Below are 19,057 nucleotides of genomic sequence, written 5' to 3' on the forward strand. Positions count from 1 at the left end.
ATCTAAAATCGTGGCCTGAACGTGAACACTGGAAACAAAAACGATCTACATTCACAATGTAGCAAACCGAATGAAACATTAAAAAAATGAAGATAAGGAAAACAATACGTCACACCAAAAAAACTCGACGCAAGCACCTCCTTTTATTTTTCAAAAATTCTACACCCCTAATTGTTTTGCCACACTTTGCTTTCTTTTTTATGCCCCTAGGCCTGAAATCCAGGATCGACCTTGGACTCTGGTTCATTCAGAGAACCACAATTTTGTTTATTCATTCGTTAAAAGTCAGTTTTAATTATTTGCTTTATGTTATTTGAATTTTTAGTTCTGCTTTAGAATACATGTAAGATGTGGATGTTTGTCTTTCTTTGGTTTTCGCTGAATATTTTCTTTCAAACATCACTTGAATTACTACTCGGCCGAGGATGACAATTCTCTGCCTTCCATATAAAAAGCTTAAAATAAGGAAAACATTAATTGTAACCATTTATTATTGGTATTGGATCAACAAAAACAATTATAAAATATATTACTATAAGATATACAGAGCTTCAAAATAAAAAAAATTCATAACTATATTTCAAATATATATCATTGTTCTTGTAGTACAATTTTTTACCACTTTCACATTTCAGAAAATGCTAAGTATTTCAACAGAGAATTTGTGATTCTAAACTTTTTGATGTAATGTATGATCATATTACATTCAAACTGGTCTAAACTAAACCGTGAAAATCGAAATACCAGTCTTAACCAGACACTTTTAAAGATACAAATTAAAAGTATTAAGGACCTGCAGAAGCATAGCACCAAAGTCTTAGAAAGGATGCCTAGCCATGTTATTTATTTAAACTTATTTAAATTTGAGAAAAATATCTTTTTTTTGACATAAATTTTAGGTATGGCATGCAGTACCAATTAAAATTATTGTTACAGCACTAGCAGTACATGCCATACAAGGCCCTCTGACCTGGGTAAACTGAACACTTGTTTGGTTTAGATAGGTTTCACTGTTTATTCAAGCAATCCACAATGTCTGTATCATATCTATACCAATCATTCTACAAATTAAGAAACATTAAAATCTTTATCTAAAAAACAGATCTATTTTTGCATGAACTGAAAAGAATATCTATTGGACTGCCAAGTTTTGCTGAAGAATTTTATTTTATCCAGATTTACACAACAGCTCAAACTTGCCCTTTTTACAGATCTACAATAAACTGGGTTAAGATAAAAAACAACTATATTTTCAGTTTTTTGTAGTTGCATAACATGATATGAATTAAAATCTATTTCTGGGTGTTTTAAATATATATCACCTGTGTCTTTATCCATTTAGAAGTCTTTTTTTTTTCTTAATTCCAGAAAACAGGCAACCTTTTTTATGAAAGAAATTGTGAGAATATCTTCTTGAAGTTTTTGGTCATGAGCAATCAGAAGAAATGGTGAATAATAAGGAGAGATGGGAAATTAATCGTAATTAATTTGTGAGAAGTACAAAGTGTAAAAACACTCTGCACTTCTCCAGCAATATTAACTTGTTCATATTTGTGTTTTTCTTTATGTCAGAGGGCAAAGTATCATAAGTTCTCACAATACACCAGTTAAAACATTTCTAGATTTTTCCACAAGAAATAAGCAATCTTACCATTCTTAACAAAATATCATAGAAGATCTAGGAACTGTGTTGGAATAGCTTTTTTGTGAAAATACTTTTACCGCACTACTTTCTGAAACCATAAATTAAACAGAAAACATTTATGAATAAGCTACATGCGCATCTTCAATTCTGTGAAGACAAAACACAAAACAAGAAACTTGAAACAATTGCAGCTCGATTAAAGTAAACAGTAATCCCACAACACTAATACATTACGAGACCAATGATAAACTTAGTCCTCCGAATCTCTGTAATCATTGTCTATAGTACTATTTTGTAAGTAAACACTGATTGGTGTAAAAATCAGTGATGGTTTGTTCTTGGTTCGCGGCCCTGGAGAAAACGGGAATGATGATGTCAGATAAGTACTATCCAGCATGCTTTCTGTTTGGTCCTTCTGTTTATCAGAACAAAAAATCAGATTACTGCTCGGGCGACGCTTGTGAGATTTCTCATTTATTGACGATAGTCTGTGTTGAAGGTGAATAACTTCTTCCATCATAATGCATTGTTGGAAATATTGTGATGGGTTACCTCCCCCTACTATTTGGGCTGGCGTTTGCCATCGTAAATAGCACTGTGCCCAAAGTTTCGTCACAGCTTCTCCTGTAACTGGCCGTAAAAGAGTAGAATTTACATAAGCAGATTTATCACAATCAATATCATCATAAAACTTATTCAGTTTGTATAAATAGGCATCATTGCGCGACAAAGTACCATTAGAGCTGTTTTTCTGCGGCACCAATCCCTTTGCAGGACCATTCAATTGAGATCTACACTTTAAAACATACAATGGATTATTAAATATAGCTTGATCCTCATTACTAAACTGTAAATTCCAACACCACACAGGAGGAAGGCGGAATTGTCGCATCACACGATTTTCAACGTTGTAGCGAGAGCGTTGATGAGCACCATCAAATAGGAATGTCTCAAACAGTCCAAGCTGTACACTGTCCCACAATGAGGTCAGATAGGTCTCTGTAAATGCAAAGGATGATGGGAATTGCTGTAAAAGTTGCCATACACAGTCAAGAAATAGCAAAAATACTGGCACCTGAAATGAGAAAAAAAGATTTTAATTTCAACATTACCATTAAACAAAGACTCGTATCTGTTAACCCCCTAACATTTTAAGGGATACTCCCACATTTGAGCTCTGTCTCCCATATAGAGTGTGTATCCTGCCAGGGAGACTTAAAACTCCTACTCTGAAAGATTTCTCTTGCATTGTATAGCTGCCTTTGAAAATACAAATTCTCCACCAAAAGACTATGACAAGTGTACATATATATTCCCTGCATCCTGTCATGAAAATAGTTATTGTTACTATTTCTATTTCAGTGATTTATGTTATTTTTTTTATATCTTATAGTTTTAGAGCAAAATCAAAATCTTCACACATAAAATATCAGGAACATCTCCCACATACCCATTCTTCACACATAATCTCCAACATACAATATCAGGAACATCTCCCACATACCCATTCTTCACACATAATCCCCAACATAAAATATCAGGGACATCTCCCACATACCCATTCTTCACACATAATCCTCAACATAAAATATCAGGAACATCTCCCACATACCCATTCTTCACACATAATCCTCAACATAGAATATCAGGAACATCTCCCACATACCCATTCTTAGAGGTTAACAGAAATGAAGACTTCATTATCATGTTTCTATAATCTTAGAGAGCCACACACAAACATTGATGACAAACTTCATATATGATCATGACCTTGATTTAAAAAATCATAATAATATAAAGCATTTTGAAAATTAAAGAAATTGGGTTTTACATAATGATAGTCCAGGTATAGAATTTTAAGTGTGGTGCCAATACTTTGAAATATTGGCTAAAGTGCTATTCTCTGTAAGAATCAGGCAGTCAGAGAATCATGAGAAAATTTCATGAAATCTTATTCAAAATGCCATTTGAAATGCAAAAATACCAGTCATTTCTTTTTTAAGTGTCAGTAATTCAAGAGTAAATTAAATAAAATATATTGCAATTTCATCGTCAAAGGCAGATTACTCACTTTCCCCTATTATTCTATTGTAATTTTCTACATCCTCTGACATGTCTAAGACCAACCAATTGTTAATCTGTCTTCAATAGACCATATTCTATGTGCCCCCATTGACAAATTTGTTTATTTTTTCTGAGCATGATTCATTATTTTTCAATTTTTGCTTAATAAATCTGACAGACGAACGACAGACGACTACAGTAACAGACGCCTAGTGATGAGAAAAGCTCATATGGCTTTTTAGCCCCGGTGAGCTAAAAATAAAAGGCAAAAATTGATGAAGTCATAAGTAAATACACTGGTCCATTAAAAAATAGAATCGAAACTATACAGTGAAGATTTGAAATATTGAATTCCATTTAAAGTGAAAAAATGCAGGTCCAATATTCATGAGACAACCATTTGAGAATATTTATTTTCATTATACTGTACAGGACAATCTAGAGACCAGAACATTTATTTTTTTCTATTTTCTAGATAGTGGAGGCCAGAATAATTGTGTTCCAATTTAACAAAAACTGCAAAACTGCAAAGCCCCCCGGAATCAAATAGCCTTCCCCTTAGTAGAATTTTAAGAAAGAAAAAAATGCCCATAAGAAAGCGTCAAAAGTAAAAGTGAAGGGTAAGTCTGCAGACATCAACATAATACTGTTTTGTCTACAACGATCATGTCATCCTTCTGAATTCCACCTGATGAACTGATACCTTTGCATGATATATAGTCATTAAATGTATCCCATTACAGCCACAATGAAACACATGGGAGCTGTAGGGGTATAAAATCCTACATTTGTGAAGTGATACATCAAACACCTTCTGACCGACTGACTACAACTAAAAGCAGATAGAAGGATGTGGACTGTTTTACTGGTATTTCTGTGGAGTGGGGCCATTGTCAGAGCTAATGGGTCATACTGTCCTGAACTTGGTGAGTACACAGACATACATTCAAAGATATGTTCGCTTATGTACAAATAAATATTGAAACTAAATTGTAGGGTTTCAATGAAACTTTGTATATTGTACACTGTATAACTAATTTCAAAAGTTAAGGAAGTGTAGTATGCCATTTGTTTTTGACAAATATTCAAAAGTGTTCTTTACAATGGACTTTATCACAAAAAGAACCCCACCCTAAGTTAAAACCAGCCATTCCCAAAGAAGAAATTTAATAAAATTATAAATCTTCAAAACAAATTACCCCCTTAACTTAAAACAGGCTACTCTCTGGTTCAAGTGAAAAACCAATATGTTTTTGTTAATTGTCATAATTTGTAATGAAAAAGTAAGTAATTATTCCTTTAATTCAACAAAAAATGTGTGCTTTATCATCTTTGAAAGCTTTCCACACAAATCATTATTAAACACTAAGTACCATTATTATATATTTCAGAAAAGTCTCTTTTTAAGGACCTTCTGAACATGATGATGAAGCTGAAACATACTGGTAACAATATCAACATTTAACTATATATTGTTTTAAAACTTATCTTAAAATTTCTTGTTCTCAAGTTTCATTTCATGTTATACATTGGAAAGTTTCAGAAAAAAAATAAAGCAAAGTTTCTTAAACATTGAGACATTACATAGCCTATCAGAGCATGGTTTTAATAATAATAATAAAAAACACAAAAAAACTCATTTTTGGATTCAAAAACTCATTCTCCATTCATATTGCAATCTATCAGATCAGTTGAACTTTGATTAGATATGAAGAAAAACTATTAATCTCTATCATTTCATTACATTTCATTGCCTTAAGATCTTTATTTCAGATTACAGAAGCACTACAAAGAAACAAACAGTGACTTTTACTGCATCCCTGGACAAACCAGTAACTGTCCCCAATCATGGTATAGTAAAATTTGACAAGGTGTGGACCAACATAGGGAAAGCTTATGACCCCAGTACAGGGATCTTTACAGCTAAAGTTACTGGAGCCTATCACTTCTCTTGTACTGTTATGAATGCAGGCAAAAGCTCTGTAAGAGTGCATCTGTACCAAAATGAGACACCAACAGTGGTAGCATACACTTACGACAGTGATAACTATGACACCGGATCACTGAATATCAATCTTGCACTGAAAAAGGGGGATAAGGTCTCCATAAGAATGAGCCCACGTAATGGTAAAGTAGTTTACAGTGAAAGAACTAGTAATATGAGTATGTTCTCTGGATTTTTAATTGCACAATAAAATGTATTGAAACATTAGAAATTGTTTTCTTCATTTTTTGGATATAATACCAATTTGATTAAAATTAGACCTATAATTTATTCCTTTTAGTCACTGCATATAGGATCTAACAACACTCCATTTTACTTTCTGTTCTGATGACCTTTCTGATCAGCCAATCAAATATCATCTTACATGTTTACTGTTTTATGTTTCAACTGATAGGTCTGATTTAATCTAAACTGATACATGATGACACACAACAAGACACATTCAAAAGAAAGACAGGAAAACAACCAATCACACATTTTACACAGAAAATATGTTTCAAACCTCAACTGAATAAATTTCACTTTTTCCATACTCATACAATATATATAGTAATACTAAAAAATGTGACCTGAAACCAATGAGCCACAGCTCCATCATTCTAAATTAAAGACAGTATTTAACAAAATGCAGAAAACATTAAAATTTTTATTTATTGTGTTTGAGAATATAAATGATGCAATCATACATGGACACTGTTTAAAGTACCATTCTGTGTAAAAAAAAAATCATGGAATGTGCCACATCATTTTTTTCAATTTAGTCTTTTTTTCTCAAATAAATTCAGTACATTTAGAAAACAACCGAAAAGCTATTTAAATTTATCCTGAAGCATGTTATGATAAGCCAACCCTGTAAATTTTTTTTCAAAATAATTTCAAAAGGAACCAACTGACACCTGTATCATGAAAATCAATCAACAATAAACTTTTTCCTTCAGTTCTAATGATAACACCTATTTTCTCCCCTTAAGCCCAAATTTTCCAAAAATGGTAGGCAAACACCTCCAAAAAACATAGAGCCCTCTGCCATGTCCTTAGGAACATGTGTAAAAACTATTGAAAAATCTTTTTAAATTTAGTCCCTATGTTAAAGCATGTCAAAGAACAAATATTGTGATATTTTAACCCCCTGCTGCAATATTTTAACCCACTTGTTATAATATTTCCCCTTGCTGCAATAAATTAACCCCCCTGCTGCAATATTTTCAACCACTGCAACATTATAACCCCCTTTTATGATTTTTAACCCCCTGTTGCGACAAATTAACCACCCTATTATGATATTTTTACACCCTGCTGTGATAAATTAAATCCCCTGTTGCCATATTTCAACCCTCTGCTGCAATATTCTAACCACCTGCAATGCTATTTTAACCCTTCGTCATGATATTTTAAACCCCTGCTGCAGTAAATTAACCCCCTTGTTATGAAATTTTAACCCCTTGTTGAGATATTTTAACCCTTTTGTTTAATTCAACTTGAAGTATATATATTTGGGGGGGGGGGAATATCATACATGGGGGTCAAATTATTTTAACGGGGGTCAAAATTTCGCTATGATATTTTAACCCCAAAGTCAATATTTCATAGGGGTCAAAATATCATATGACAACGGTTTACAAAACAAGTGCCAAGTTGACAAAACAAGTGCCTGTTTTACAAAGCAAGGGCCCAGTTGAGGCTAAGTAAACAATTCAGGTTTCATAGGAGATGTATCTACCAAGTTTATGTGATGAACTGGGACCATTACTAATTCCACTAAGTTCCTAGTGATTAGGTAACAGAAATAACAGTATGAAACATTTGAAATTTAATGGGATAGAAACATAGAAAAAGTAAGATGTAATGGTCAGAAGAACTATAAAAATGTTTTTTTAAATAACTTTGCAATAATGAAGAGAACAGATTTTAAATGAATATGTAGTATAGCAAGCTCACAAAGAGAATACCCACCCTCTTCCACCACTTCAAATGCAGTTGAATGTATAACCTGTAAGTCCCCTGACAGTAACTATATCTCTTCATGCACGTCTAAATAAGTTGCAAATTCTTCCTATTATGTTTCATCAAAATCCCTCAAGCGGTTTTGGAGGTGTTGCGCTTACAAGATTTTTACGTGTTAAAAACACTTAATTTGGATTATCGTCCTTTGGAGTCCCCTGACTGTGACTATTTCTTCATGCACACCTACATGAAAGGCCCAACCTTGCTCAAATGTTTCATCAAAATCCCTAGAGCAGTTTATGAGGAGTTGTGCTTGTATGATTTTAACTTGTAAAACCCCCAAGATTGATTATCTTCCTTTGGAGTCCTCCGACAGTAAGTATATTACTTCATGCACATCTACATTTGATGACCAACTATCCAATAAAGTCTCATCAAAATCCTTTGAGCAGTTTAGGAGGAATCATGCTTATGAGGTTTAAACATGTAAAACCCTTTAGATGGATTTTTTCCTTTTGGAGTGCCCAACAATTACTATATTCTTTCATGCACATCTACATATGAAGCTCAACCTTCCTATAAAGTTTCATCAAAATCCCTTGTGCCGTTTAGAAGGAGTTGAACTTACAATACACAAACAGACACACAGACAGAAAGAGTGAATCCTATAAAAATAAAGTTAAATATAAGAATATTTCAATTTTTTATTTTGGAACCAGATGAAATCAGGATTTAGGACATTTATAAACATGGGTACAGGGTTATGACATCACATTGTTTTCTTTTTTGTTTCTGTTGGTATTGTTTTCATTTTTAACTGATGAAGTAGTCTGTACCTTTAATACATACTGCAAATTTAAGTTAAATCTGACCGATACAGGAAAATCATGTGAAATAATTTTGTCTATGTACAGACCCTATCATTGTTCCCATGCTGTATCAAATTGTTGTGTCTCTGGAATGGATGTCCCATCATCACCCACTCACGCTGGACCAGTGACTGGAACCCAACTTGAGTCCGGAAATTAGGATCCAGTAGAATCTGTGAAAGACTAGAAACAAGGCAGGCATAATTCCTACTGTCAGATTCTGAAAAAATAGTATATTAAACACTTAAATACAGCAAGAGAACTACTGAATCAGTCAAAATTAGCTTTTGGTAAATATGAAAAGCCTACATTAATCATTTTTTCAAAAGAATAAACTATAGGAAGAATTGCCAAACAAAAATCTTTACAGTCTTAAAATAATAAAAATACATATACTTTAAATACTATACCCATTACTTGTGTAGACCTGCACACAGCATCACAATCAGATTTTCATTATATGCATGGACAATACCCAAAGAATGTAATAATGACAGCATGCAATAGTTTAAAACATATTTATTCTAATATGACATGCCTCAAAGCTCTTTAGACCACAGCCGTGGTAAAAAGTGATTAACACATGACCAACATTTCATGCAATACACAGGCTGCGTCTTTTCAAAAATATGAAGAAACCAGTCTAATTAGAATCAAAATAAATCACAAAAACTCTATTCTATCATTGTTTTACCAAAAGCTGGCTATTTATGATGTTATTTATTTTTTAAATATTTGTCAATTTTTTCCAAGAAAAGAGGTGCATGTCATAAATATATGTATTGTATTTTAATAATAAATACTCTATACTTTTCTAGTTTCAGATTACACAATGTAGGTACCATCCACAACAAAAAGGACGAAAAATGCTGAAAATGTCGGAAAATATTTGTCAAATTTCTCCATGAATTATTTACTATATAAACACTGAGCAAAGTTTGAATGATTTTGGTTCTAAACATATTGAGTTATAAATTACAAAAAGTAGGTAATGTCCACAACAAAAAGTGCAAAAATAGGCTTTGCTTAACATGCTGAAAGTGTAGGGAAAAAATAAAAAAAACACATCTACAATATGAATATAAATATTGTGCAATGTTTGAATTACATTGGTTCAATACTTATTGAGTTACAGACTACACAAACAGGTATATCCTAAGTAAGACAGACAGAGCAGAGGGACTACTAGACATGCTTTTACCATTGAAAACACAGCAGAGGCATAGCACCCAAATCCTTGGTATGGCAGAAGTTATTTTAATTTTTTAATTTTTTATTTTTAATTAGTTACTGAGTGAAATATCCTGTTTTTTCAATGTTTGACAAAAAGTTTATGTACTGCATGACATACCGACAAAAATTATTGGTACTGCTTCAGCAGTACCTGCCCTACCAGATGCTACGCCCCTGCACAGGTAAAACTTGAATTTGTGATGCATGAAAATAAAGATTTATGGCAATGTTGTCCATCCCTCATAGAAAACAAATTTCAACAGAAACATTAACCTGGGTGTAACAGTAATTATTTATCTTCCATTGTCACCAAATTCTTCAGGAGTACAACCTTGAAATGTCCTTGACCTTACAATAACCTTGACCTACCTTTGATAACGACAGTTTTCTGTCTATTTACAATATTGTCCAACACTTCAACAGATACCGACAAACATTGAGACACCAATGACAACCATTTAGTGTTCTCCAAACTTGACATCCAATTAATATCCTGAACCAAGAAATCTTTCTCAGAATCTATAAATAGAATTGATATTCTGAATAATTAATTTGTTTTGTTTAAGGTTTTGTTGATGTTATTTTCTTTGTTTTTTGTCCTTGTTTTTGTATAAAACAAAACCAAATCACTGTTTTGCTTTTGAAACAACACAAAGAAAAAGAGTTAACAAGAGAAGCATTAGGCCATGATTAATACCATTCATAATTTTTTTTTGACAAAATTATATTATTCTGGTGGCTGTCTTTTCAGCATTTCACCTTCACCTTAACAACACTTAAAATACAGTTAAAGTAATACAACATTTCATCAAAGCATCATCAGGAAAAATTTGCAACATATGTTTTCATGCCTTTTTAAAGACATATGGAAACATATGTTTAGGACCAATATTAAAATTCATGTTCTGTGCCTATAAAATCAAATGGAAACAGAAGTTTTTTCTAAATCATATGAAAACCATACCTTAATTATTTGTACATTCAGTCCTATGGAGGACATATGATTACCATTTGATTTTTATTTACCTTTTTTCCATGAACTATTTGTTAGTCCTAAACATATGTTTTTCATGGTGGTCCTAAACATATGAAAAACAAATGAGAAACATTTTTTCAGGTGTTTTCAGAACATATGTCTGTGTACCTGATTATACCATGCTGCATCCAGAAATTACTGCAAGTTTTTAGCAAATAAGATTAAACAACAGAGTGTGATTCTTTTTTTTCTGCAATTACAAAAGTATTACTGAAATCAGTGTTTATCATTAGTGATACACTGAGAGATATTTCTATGAAAAATCATGCAGGTCTACACTAAAATTCAGTAATTTTACATACAATCAACAGAAAATTTCATGAAAATTTGCCATAGACCTATGATGAAATAAATGTAGTTTCCAAAAATGTGAAATTTTCATATTGTTGGCCATTTACATTTTATATGTTAATCTTTAATTACTTCTTTATCTATAAAACATAAATAGATTGCAAGTTAAAACATGAAGTTGCACATACTGTCACGCTAAGTACCCTCCCATTCATTTCACAAAGAGAACAAAATGGCAACATCGCACTAAACAGGGGAAGTTGACATTAGACAGCAACCATATTGCCTACAATGGTGCCCTATTTATATAAAGTCATACACAAAATTTGGAATAAATCCATCCATTACAACTCAAGATGATTGTGACAATTGGACAGCAACCAAAATTGCTTACAATGATGCCCATCTATATAATAAAGCCATATACAAAATTTGGAATAAATCCATCCATTACGAGACCAAATGATTGTGACAATTGGACAGCAACCAAAATTGCTTACAATGATGTCCATCTATATAATAAAGCCATGTATAATTTGGAATAAATCCATCCATTACCAGTCCTGATGATTGTGACAATTGGACAGCAACCAAAATTTCTTACAATGATGCCCATCTATATAATAAAGCCATGTATAATTTGGAATAAATCCATCCATTACAAGTCCTGATGATTGTGACAATTGGACAGCAACCAAAATTGCTTACAATGATGCCCATCTTTATAATAAAGCCATATACAAAATTTGGAATAAATCCGTCCATTACAACTCCAGATGATTGTGACAATTGGACAGCAACCAAAATTGCTTACAATGATGCCCATCTATATAATAAAGCAATATACAAAATTTGGAATAAATCCATCCACTAAAAATCAATATAATTGTGACAAGAATTCAGGCAGACAGATGGACGGACGATGGACAAACAAGATGATTCCAATATACCAATCACTCAATGACTTTGGGTATAAGTAAGCAATAATTTCTTATTGTGAAGCATGTTTTTTAAGTTGTGTTCAATGATTAAAATTCATCACATATTTAAAGTAGAAGTTATAAGTAAGGATACAGTAAGTTGTTCTATGTATAATAAATATAAAGACATTCTATTTCAAAAATAAGAAATATTCATTGAGTATAATACTATCTAAGAACCGTGCAGAGAGTCAACACAATTTTAATTCTGCTCCTTAAAGGAATAATAAACCTAGAAGCAATCTCTGATTAGTCTGCTTAAAAAGGAACTAAACTGAAATTAAATCATCTCTTATAGTAAAAAAAGCTAAGAAAAAAAACTAATATCTAAAATATGTTACATTTTTGTATTTCAATACAATTTTTGTTTTATTCAGACACACATGATGCTGAATTTGTCAGAAAAAAGTTATTAACAATAAATGAACCAAGTTCTATTTTTGCATGATTCTTAATTTGACAGATACATCATACTATTTACACATGTACAAGTATATGCTAATAGAGTCCCACATTTTTACCTAGTTCACTATATCTGATTTTGTCACCTGTTAAAGTAAGTTATGAGAATGCAATGGACAATTCAGAAACAGTACAGCATTCTGGGATTGCTACTGTTCCTGGTTGGTCAAGACATATTTTACAAGTTTGCTGCACCATTGCAACTTGTTTAAGAGGATGGAAGTTGAATTTCTGATTGGTCCATAACCCAAACGTAAGTTCCAATCAGATTTCTACACTTCATGTTCCACATAAGCATTTTCTTTGATTTAAAAAAGCTGACCTGATTATGATACATTATAATCAAAATCATTGTACCATGGCATATTGTCGAAACCAGGGAACTACGATAATAATTAATTTTATTTTTACCTCTCAATGTACAAAATAGGATCTAAAAATAGTTCTATGATTTTTATGAGTGCCTGTCATAGATTTTTTTTAATTACAAGAATATACAACTGTGGTGGGATTAAAGTTCGTAGATGTCATACCACATTATTTTTTGTATGGACCCAGTTTAGGCAGGTGTTTGGTTAATCAAGATTAGAAATACATTTTTACTTATATAAAAGGAATTTAAAAAAGATTATTCATATGAATATGCAGTGTTCGGTTTGATAAGGTTTCACTATATATTAAATCACAATTAAGATTTTGTTTAATGACCAAAAAAATCTCTATATAACAAGTCTTACCAACCTATAAGGCACAATTCCTTTAACTTTTCAAAACTGCTCTGTAAGTCTTTGAGAGAAGGACAAGATTTATTCAGGTCAATGATTTCAGGAGGTCCTTTGTTATCTGCCATTTGTACTGCTGTAAGCAACCTGCAAAAGTAATTGAGCAATGAAACAGAAACTGACTACAGTGCAAAAAGTGCCACACACGATAATCATATTAAGTGCAACGTATGATTATCATATGAATCAAACATAGTATGATTTATGATTGACATATGTTTCAGTAAAGATATCAGAGTTCAACACTAGCAGTGGTTTGATAGTCTTGTGCCTACCTAATATAAGAGACGATTACCTTGAAATCTTAATTGTTAGTCCTTGAGACTACCTCAGTCAATTCTTAAAATGACAGGACATCAAAATAAATTTGCGGACCACCCAATTTATCCATCAAAGAGTCCTGTGGACTACCTAGCGAGTGTCAAACCTTGGATATGATTATCATATGATTATCACAAGATGATCATATAGTAAGCCAATATTTACATATGAGAATCGTATATAATCATATGTCAATCATGTGTTAATTACCACATAATAATCACATGATTACCATAAGATTATGATGATTTGAGTTACATATGATTATCATATATGGCAGTTTTAGCTGTGTTCCTGGTACATTTAAGCAAACAAATATTACATTTCCTTCTAACAGTATATGTGTGATCATAAATAAAATTTAAACAATTTTAACCAGTTTATATAGGAATAAAGGAACTATTTGGGACATTTATTAAATTTATACCGAAGTAAAATAATTTATTACTGGTAGTTGAGGTTAACCAATCATTATACACATCATACAAACTGTAATGTAAAAAGTACAATACCTGTATAAATCTGAATAAGATCGACTACATGAACTAATTGTTCCTTTGAAACAGAATGTACATGTAGATTCTGACAACATACATTTCTATTTTCTGATCAAATGACCTCTTATAAGACAATCAGATTCCAATTTTGAAAGCATTATTCAAAACCAAAGAATCTGAAAATGTCACCTTTACAGAAAATAGAATTAAGTTTGGTTAGATCCTAGAAACAGTGACTAAATGAACAAAAATTGTAGGATGTCTGGCCATTAATGCCATTATTATACACCATGCCATAGTTTGTGGTAAAATATAGTGAATTACACAGGCAAATATTTTTCACGTGAAATTCATGTTAATTGAGCTTCACATGAAATTCATATGAAATTAACATGAATTTCATGTGAAACTCACTAAACACGAATTTCATGTGAACATTTCATGTGAATTTCATGTGAAGGCTCCATTCACCTGAATTTCACATGAACTCTGTCACTTAGTTTATTTTCTCAATTCAGGTGAAAATCATGTGAAATTCATGTGAAAATCATGTGAAATAACTTTGCCTGTGTATATCTTAATTACATAGATATACATTTTCTATGATTTGGTCCTTTTATATACTTCTTGGAAAGCTAGATAATGCATTGTGATATCACACCATGGAGGATGCATGTTGTCATTATTGTAATATCTATGAAATCTCATTGGTTGATAGGAATGTAGCAGTATAACTTAATAACTCCTTTTCTTTAATGTCAACATTATAACTAACCTACAACTTTCTTGTTCATCTGTTATGATTTTGTATTTAAATAATTTGAGTAAGATAGTTTGTGAAACTTAACTTTCACTCATCATAAAACATATTAATATAAATAAATACTAATTATCTGTTAATCATGCATTATTGCCACACCTCCATTGTAAATAAAAATAATATTTGTATAAATGCTGTATAAATAGTTAGTTCTGTTTAAAAGTTTTTTGGGGTATCTTATTTAAATTGTCATTTTTATTAAAATTAGACCAACTTATTATTTCATTCATTCAATCATTAAAATTAGGATCTAACAACAATTCATTCAACATTGTTTAAATGACCTTTCTGATTAGCCAATCAAATATCAGCTTTCATGATTATGAAAGTGTTACTTAGAGGGAAAACCCAGAGGATTCTGAAAAGATAATCTGAACAGAAAGTAGAATGGATAAAACAATTAAGGGTCTAATTTGCATAATTGCAACACTACAAATGACAAAGTAACAGCTGTTTCGTGTGTCATACTGCACATCAACATTCACAGAAAAAATCTTAAGTTACAGTAAACTGAAATAGAGTGATACTGATTAAAAACAAATCTAGCTAGGCTTCCAGGTGATTTCAGTAGCTTTCTAAGTAGAAATCTTCCCTACATCATACAAATGTATATTACTTAATTACAAACAAACACCTGTGTGATCTTTCACATTTGAATACCTTTCATTTACGACCATCTTGTCATAATTTACCCAGTGGTTCTGTTGTACGAAAGAAGGACACATTGGTATCAGGAAAATTTCTACCCACAGAGCTTATCACCCAATAACCCACAGTTAGATGTATAAATATCACTCTATTTCAAATCGATATAAATACTTAATGATCATCAACATAAAACTTATTTGAAAATCAAAAGAAACTTTGTAGGAAGTTGGGTTTCATCATAGCATGTGGCATAGCATGTGGTTAAGTGTCTTTGTTCATGCAAAATATCACAATGTCATTTTCAAACGTATAAATATAACTCTACTATTCAGCCCTTGATATATTAAAAAAAAACATAAATTAATGAAATAAAAATACAAAATTCATGCCATTTTTTTTTTTCCATCTCATGCAAGGCAAAAAGCCACTTTAATCATCAACACCTACAAGGTTATTGCCTTTTCTGGTAATAAAAAAAACAGTCAAGTACCTGAACTTGAATATAATATACTGGATACTTGTGGAAAGCCAAACAGACTTTTCTATGGATGAAATTAATGTTAAATTTGTATACTTAATTCTTGTATGAAGACTTAATGTGAATTTTACATCAAGTACTGGTATATACTGGGTAGCCGAAATCGAATTTCTAGACATGAATTTAACGTTAAATTTGTTCACATAATTTTTGTAAGAGGATTTAATGTGAATTCAGCATCAAGTTCACATGAGGTTTAAATTAAATTTTTTCACATAATTTTCACGCCAAACTACTAGCCAATCAAATCACTTGAAATCAAAGACTTCAGGTAGAACTGAGGTATCAAAGAACAATTTCAATTAGGATGTGATTTTTGAAGCTAAATTACGTAACATGGCAATTTTTATTCTCCTTATTTTACAATTTACTGATACAAACACATATCTCACAGCCCTCCCACTTTGTAAACAATTAAGCAGGAGCAATGTGGGATTAGTTTTTACTGTTTTACTGCATAAATATGTATAAGTTTTGTCGAAATACAAAAATACTCCTAACACAGAAAAGGCAATAAAGCACAAATTACACTATATACATTTACAGAATATTACAATAGATATTACATACATTTTGAACATTGTTTCCCTGTCAAAGTAATGAAAGATAGAAAGTCACATAATCAATATCAATCAATGGTCAGCAAGAATAAAAGTCAGGCAAATTGGGTTATTTTAAACTCACAAAGTGTATTATAGACGGCAAAAAAGTCAACAAAACATAATATTATAGAACAACATGTGGAAAACGAAATAATATAGTCAATTACCAACCACAAATTTTAAATACAATGAACAAACAAAGGCTGTCAAAGCTTCCCAAAAACCATAAAAAGATTTATACCCAAAATTTAAGGTGCTGAAGCTACATACCAAATAAAAAATCCTTCCATTGAATAGATTTCACAGAAATAGCTTACAATGAATTACACAGTACTAAAATTCAGACTAATGAAGTCATATTCTACTAACAGGAAACAGTTGTGTAGTAAAGAAAAAGTCCAATGAACAGTTCAACCCATCATGCTAAAGCTGTATACTCAATATCAAATTATATCCATGAAAGGCACACAAGTTCTTGAAACAGCAAAAAAAAATAACTGGGCAGATTTAGACATGTATGTGTATGTAAAACTAAATGCCCCATATTTCTAGAGTGAGGGGCACATAAGAAAACAAAATATTACCTTTCTTCGTAAGTTGCCACATCAGACTGAGGTAAAAGGTTTGCCATTCGCACAAGACTGACACCATTAGTATGTGTATAGCACCAGGTCTGTAATATATCAAAATATCTTTCAAAGAAAGGTGTACTCTCATAAAACCTCATCTGTTTTCAAGAGGAAAGGTTCGGAATAATTTACAAAATTGAAGAAAAAGAAAAAATACTCATAAGCACTCGGTTAACGTGTTGTTTGATGGGGACAGAGTCCCGTTTTTTTAGCAATATAATGCTTTAGTTGAATCAGATAACTTCACAAATGTAATTATCAGTACTTTGCCTAATGCACATCTATATAAGAGTTGGATTTTTTTAGAAAGTATCACTAATGGATCAAATCACAGAACGACAGATGGACACAGACAAAAGAAGACAACCTGGAGGATTTAAATATAAACCAAATCATTGCTCTGAAGTATATTAAGATCGTGTTTCTATGAACTTACTGGTATCCGTCTGTCAATAAAATGTGACGATGCTTTCATAAGGTCAAAGTTCAATAAACCACATGGCACAACAAATCTTTCTGGTAAACTGAAAGTATCACAGCATGAAGTATTATCACAAATACATGTATGGAAAATGCTTAATTTATCAATTCACAAATGATATCACTACTGCATTTATGAATTTCTACAATAAACTCTGCACAATAGATAATAAGGAATATTAAGCTGAACTTTGATTAAAGGTGAAATTTTTTGTTGAACTGTGGTGCTTGCAAATTCTAAGTTAAGAATCCTAGTAACATCTGGTTTTAGGAGTTAAAATTTGAGATCATAAAAGCGAAGAATCCTATACACAGGCAAAATTATTTCGCATGATTTCAACACATATTTCACATGATTTTCACCTGAACTGAGCAAATAAACTTACTGACAGAATACATGTGAAATTCATGTGAATCAAACCTTCAGGTGAAATTCATGTGAATCAAACCTTCAGGTGAAATTTATACAAGTTGTTTGCATGCAATTCATGTTAAGTGAATTTCATGTGAAAATCACATTAATTTCATGTGAAGTCCAAATGAATTTCATGTAAAGCTCAATAAACATGAATTTTATGTGAAAAATATCTGCCTGTGTATACTGGTACATAAATGTGTCAGTAAAACAACCAAGTTCAACATATAATAAAGTGGATATTTTTGGAAAAAAAATCTTGAAAAGAAAGGTGTTTCAACATGAGACCAGCTGTATAAGGGAAAGGGTAATATCTTTAATATCCTGTGAAATTTCTTACACAAAAATAAATGTTTCTCTGTTGATATTATTCATTGAAGACCAATAGGTGACCTAGGGCTGACATTTTCATCCTGATGGGGTTTTTGTCTCTTTGACATATACATCATACCTATTCTCGTTATATTCTTGATTTCATGTGGTACAAAGTAAAATTATTCAATTACTGATACCAAATTTAAGTCTTTTTTTGAACCTACAATATTTTCTAGAGTTTAAATTTTGCTATTTTTCATTGAAAAATAATCCATTTTAGCAATTTTAGATTAACTGTGACTACGGAAATTGTAACAAACTCATCGAAAGAAATCAAAATGTAATAACTGTGATAGTATCTGTCATAAGATACCAAATACAACATATTTTATTATATCATAAATATGATATCAGTTTTGACAATTAAAAACTGTCAAATAGAGCTATTCATCAATGTGGTTGAGGTACATATTTCACATAT

At 31.5% G+C, this 19,057-nt stretch overlaps 2 protein-coding genes across 8 annotated transcripts in view; one reads left to right on the top strand and one right to left on the bottom strand.

Moving 5' to 3' along the window:
- Positions 1-473: 473 nt before the first annotated feature.
- Positions 474-19,057, bottom strand: part of LOC148620668 (myotubularin-related protein 10-B-like) — a 32,575-nt gene continuing 13,991 nt past the window's right edge. For 5 of the 7 annotated variants that reach the window (XM_088574356.1, XM_088574354.1, XM_088574353.1 and 2 more), the window contains 7 exons: positions 17,803-17,890; positions 17,322-17,410; positions 16,706-16,723; positions 13,271-13,398; positions 10,130-10,279; positions 8,575-8,747; positions 474-2,720 (listed from right to left, as the gene is read on the bottom strand). In XM_088574356.1, coding sequence (XP_088430482.1) covers positions 1,896-2,720; positions 8,575-8,747; positions 10,130-10,279; positions 13,271-13,398; positions 16,706-16,723; positions 17,322-17,410; positions 17,803-17,890 — 1,471 coding nt within the window. In that variant the 3' untranslated portion in view covers positions 474-1,895. The remainder of the gene's footprint in view (positions 2,721-8,574; positions 8,748-10,129; positions 10,280-13,270; positions 13,399-16,705; positions 16,724-17,321; positions 17,411-17,802; positions 17,891-19,057) is intronic. The other 2 variants (XM_088574357.1, XM_088574355.1) reach the window with 1 other exon arrangement.
- Positions 4,517-5,925, top strand: LOC148620669 (complement C1q-like protein 3). The gene is made up of 3 exons (XM_088574360.1): positions 4,517-4,635; positions 5,101-5,154; positions 5,483-5,925. The coding sequence occupies exons 1-3, from the start codon at positions 4,560-4,562 to the stop codon at positions 5,902-5,904; spliced, it is 552 nt and encodes a 183-aa protein (XP_088430486.1). The 5' UTR covers positions 4,517-4,559; the 3' UTR covers positions 5,905-5,925.

Source organism: Perna viridis, chromosome 3 (assembly GCF_037379345.1).
Source record: "Perna viridis isolate PV_CMFRI_1.1 ecotype Kerala chromosome 3, ASM3737934v1, whole genome shotgun sequence".
NCBI lineage: Eukaryota > Metazoa > Mollusca > Bivalvia > Mytilida > Mytilidae > Perna > Perna viridis.

What these genes read in the sequence shown, in the direction of transcription:
- LOC148620669 (XM_088574360.1), top strand. Translation starts at nt 4,560, where the DNA reads ATGTGGACTGTTTTACTGGTATTTCTGTGGAGTGGGGCCATTGTCAGA. An exon ending in GTCATACTGTCCTGAACTTG is followed by an intron (nt 4,636 to 5,100) that starts GTGAGTACACAG and finishes TATATATTTCAG; the next exon opens with AAAAGTCTCTTTTTAAGGAC. An exon ending in GATGAAGCTGAAACATACTG is followed by an intron (nt 5,155 to 5,482) that starts GTAACAATATCA and finishes TCTTTATTTCAG; the next exon opens with ATTACAGAAGCACTACAAAG.